This window comes from Arachis ipaensis, chromosome B05 (genome assembly GCF_000816755.2).
Source record: "Arachis ipaensis cultivar K30076 chromosome B05, Araip1.1, whole genome shotgun sequence".
NCBI classification, from domain to species: Eukaryota; Viridiplantae; Streptophyta; class Magnoliopsida; order Fabales; family Fabaceae; genus Arachis; species Arachis ipaensis.
In genome coordinates this window covers 144093181-144097222 of record NC_029789.2, presented here as the reverse complement: position 1 = coordinate 144097222, position 4042 = coordinate 144093181, and the positions used below count along the sequence as shown (strand labels likewise).

Here is a 4042-nt window from a genome sequence, read left to right as displayed (position 1 = left end):
CCAAATACATAAATATTATAAGTTTCTTAATTTATTTTGTGATTGACATAGTTAATAATAATTAAGAAAACCCTAAAACAGGAGACCATACATATAATATAATATTTACATGATGTGATGATTTTGCCTAAACTTTATTTTCAATTGACCTAACTAATAATAGCTTAAAGCTAAAGCTCAATAAAAAATTTGTATATTACCATGTTGTTGGTGACAAGCCTCAACAAGAGGGAAGCCACTATAGAACCTAGAAGTTGAGCAACCCAGTAATAGATGGCACGGACGACGGAGATTCTGCCGCCGATGAGAGCTCCGAAGGTCACCGCCGGGTTGACATGACCACCGGAGACATGCATGCTAGCAGAAACCGCCGCAAATAGTGCAAATGCATGTGCAAGTGCAAGTGACAACAGTTCTCCAGCTGAGAATGCTTCATCCTTGTATATCCTATCTGTAATTATAAAATAAATATATAAAAATCCATCAAGTAATCTAGCATGCATCTATTATTCTTGATTATATGATTAATAAATTAAATTAAATTAAAGTAGTTAGTTTAGATCAACACAATAATACAAAAATATCCAAGCTACCTTAAATTAAATCTCACCTTCAACTTTTTAAGCAATATTTTTAAAATAAGAGGAAAAATTAATATATATTTGTTCCTAGAAAGCATGAAAAACAATTTTTTTTGTAAAAAAAAAAAAAAAAGGAAACTACAATTAGACTGAAAATTTTTCATAGAACTAAAAAAGTTATAAGACCATAACTATATTATTTAAGTGTAACCTTACTATATTGTATATAACCTAATCAATACAAATGGACAAGAAGACATTCAAATAAAACCATGAATTTATTGAAATACAGACCTAGAGCAAGGCCAGTGCCTTCTCCAGCAAAGACAAAGATGAAAGTGGATGCAAATTCAGCTAAGGTAGCCCTCATGGAATCAGGGTGTGTTGCCTCATCAACCCTCCCAAAAGCATATCTTCTAGTAGCCATAATATAATGCTACTAATTAAGATTCTTCCTTCAAACACAACAAATATATATATGTATGTTTATGTTCTTATGTTCCTTAAAATGTCAATGTGTATATGTGTTATTGTTGTTCCTTAATTCACAAAAAGAAAGCTTAGAAGAGAAGATATATTCTTGATGTTGTTTTCTTTTCAGCAACAAAATAGTAGTAGTAGTGATGAAAAGAATGGAACTTTGATAAAGGGTGGTGATGATAACGAGAGAGAAAGAAGAAGGGGTCTTTTGCATGGGTGAAAAGTGTTGTGAAAGTGGTGTATAAGAGCAACACTTTGGTGAGACACCTGGTTTCTCCAATGCTAAAAGGTGGCCACGTATTCATATGTGTTGGCATATTCATGTTTCATTCCATACATATCATCAACAAAATCATGTGTGGTTATTTTTTTTATATTTTTATGTTTTTCTGTGATTTGTGTTAGAGTTGATCCTCATTTCTCTTTTTCCACATCACTAAGGACAAAATCCAAAGTGTGTAATCTTATAATATGTGTGTCCCACTCGCGGTTGCGGTTTCCGTGACTTATTGTCTCAATATGTTTATTGAATTTTGTGCTCTGATTTATTTAATTAGTTCTAGATATACTTTAAGAAAGTGACTAAAACCTCAAAGTGATTTCTGAGATTAGACGAATTACTCATATTTGTCTTTGACTTTTAAAATTTACTAACATCATTCCTCACATTTAGTTCCGAGACTCATAATTGCCCTGCAATCCTTTTCGACGCCAAGTCAGCAAATGGAGGGATGATCTGACACCTCTAATACCACGCTGGAGCCAGCAACGGCTAGCTGATGTGGCGAATCTGAATTTTGTACCCAATGTGGTATCTGGTTCCATTAAAACCCTAAAAGCTAAGAATCGTTATTATAACTAGTATCTCTTCTTCTTTCCTTCGTCCCATAATTCTGGTCCACCATTGAAGCTCTGAAGCAATGTTTGGAGGTGAAGGGCAAGCCAGTGGGAACTCGATACGGTCAACAAGCAATGGATACAGGGCAAAGACCCAAAATCGTAGCAGGACTACGCGTGTACCAGAATGGTGTGGTTGCGGCTGCCGACCTATGCTTCGGTGGTTTGGGACATATTCCAACCCAAATAAGCCCTTTTTTGGATGGCCAAATTATAATGTTAGCTATAATTGTTGATTTTTCCTGATTTTTCATTCCTTCCCCAACTTCTAATTTGGTTATTGAAACATTCGTTGATTGCAGACAATTGGTAAAAGATGGTGTGGTTTGTTTGTTTGGGCAGATGTTGGGCAAAAGGCTGTGTCTGCAAAATCAGAAAGTCTTAACTATAATGATGAGCAGAAGATGATAGAAAGTTGGAGGCTGAAAAAATTAGAATCGGATGTTAGGAGTCAAAAATTTATGATCAAATTATTGTTTATGGTTGTTTCTGTAATGCTGTTGTTCTTACTAGTGGTATTTTGCAAACTTTGATCTCAATGTTGAGTAATGATGCGATTGAGTTCATATGTATAATATTTGCATGAATGAAAAAAGGTTGCTCAACATGTAACTGTGTTAGCCAACCTGTTAGAGATACTAACTGTTTTTGTACCACTAAAGAAAATCTGGATATATAGCAATAGCAAAATATAGCAATAGCAAAATATATTTATCATTTTAAATTAACAAAGTCATGATTCATAAGTTTTGACTGCCTTACAAAGCCATAAGAAGGTGATGCTAACAAAATAAACATAACCATATGTCTGGTAACAAAATAAACCTAACCGAACAAGCATGTTATACAAAATTACTTTCAAATTGTCTTATATAAAATAACTCCCAATACAACAAGCAAGAGTCTTCAATTTTTCTTCCTAGGTGCCTTGAATAATCCCGGAGTGGGAATGAACTTGAGGATACTGCCAAGTCTTGCAGCTGTTCCTGAGCTAGCACCTTGCATGGGATTAACTGGCGCATGGGCAGAAGTTGGTGAGATAGATGATTTTCTCTTTGGTGGGAGCTTATCCGGTCTTGACTTAGTGATGGTACAAACTTCAGCAGCCTACAAGAATTGTAGTATATCAGAGGATGCGGTTATAATTACATCCTTTCACCTGACATGTAGCCCTCATCCTCACATTGTCATTCTTCCTGAACCTAATCCGTCTGCCCTCTTGGATTGTGAACTCCCTAACAGCCTCTTTAAAGTTCTATTTTGTGTTGAATTTCATGCCAACTTCCAGTTGCAGTTCTCCAAATCTTATACCTTCTCTGAACACAGAACAAACATCTTCGGACTCCTCATCTGCCCCCTCATCCTCTGAATTCGGGGGAGTCTTCATTTCTTCAGAATGCCATGAATTTGCCCCATCTGAGTCAACCCCTGGATCATATGCATTATATGCATCATTCCCTATTCCACCCACAAAGCATAGGTCCACATCCCCATCTGAGACCTCCTCAACAAATGCATCATCCTCAATAGTAACTTGCTCTTTATCCTTAGCAAACGCAGTAGCAGGAGCATGTTTAAATCTGATGTCTTTTTTAACAGTCTTAGCCTTACAAACATCATTATCATAATCATCATCATCAGACGAAGAACTATCTTCGATCATTGGCTTATACAAACTATCTTCGTCACTATCATATGAATCAGAGGATAGTGCATCACCTCCCTCCTGTCGTGCTTGCAACATCGCCTTTCCCTTAGCAACACTCCTCGTACAAGGCCTAAAATTATGGGTGGTTGTTGTCGTTTTCTTCTTGAATGTGGATTTTAGTGTGGAGTTGGATGTTGCTGTTGACACACTTTTAGGGAGAATAGGCTTCGTAGGAGGCATTGGCTTTTGATTAATAGGAGGCTTCGACTGTGGATTAGTGGGAGATTTTGGCTTTTGATTAGTAGCAGGCTTTACCTGAGATTGATCATTTGGATTGGCAAGAGACTTCTCCTGACTTGGAGGTTTTGGATTCGTGACAGATTCTGGCATAGTTGGAGGTGTTGGAGTAGTAGGAGGAGTCGGATTAATTGGAGGG

The 4042-nt window shown here is 36.6% G+C and overlaps 1 protein-coding gene across 1 annotated transcript in view; it reads right to left on the bottom strand.

Moving 5' to 3' along the window:
* Nucleotides 1–1294, bottom strand: part of LOC107644656 (probable aquaporin TIP-type alpha) — a 21765-nt gene extending 20471 nt beyond the window's left edge. Inside the window, exons 1-2 of the mRNA XM_016348567.2 lie at nt 876–1294; nt 201–451 (exon numbers count right to left, since the gene is read on the bottom strand). Coding sequence (XP_016204053.2) covers nt 201–451; nt 876–1008 — 384 coding nt within the window. The 5' untranslated portion in view covers nt 1009–1294. The remainder of the gene's footprint in view (nt 1–200; nt 452–875) is intronic.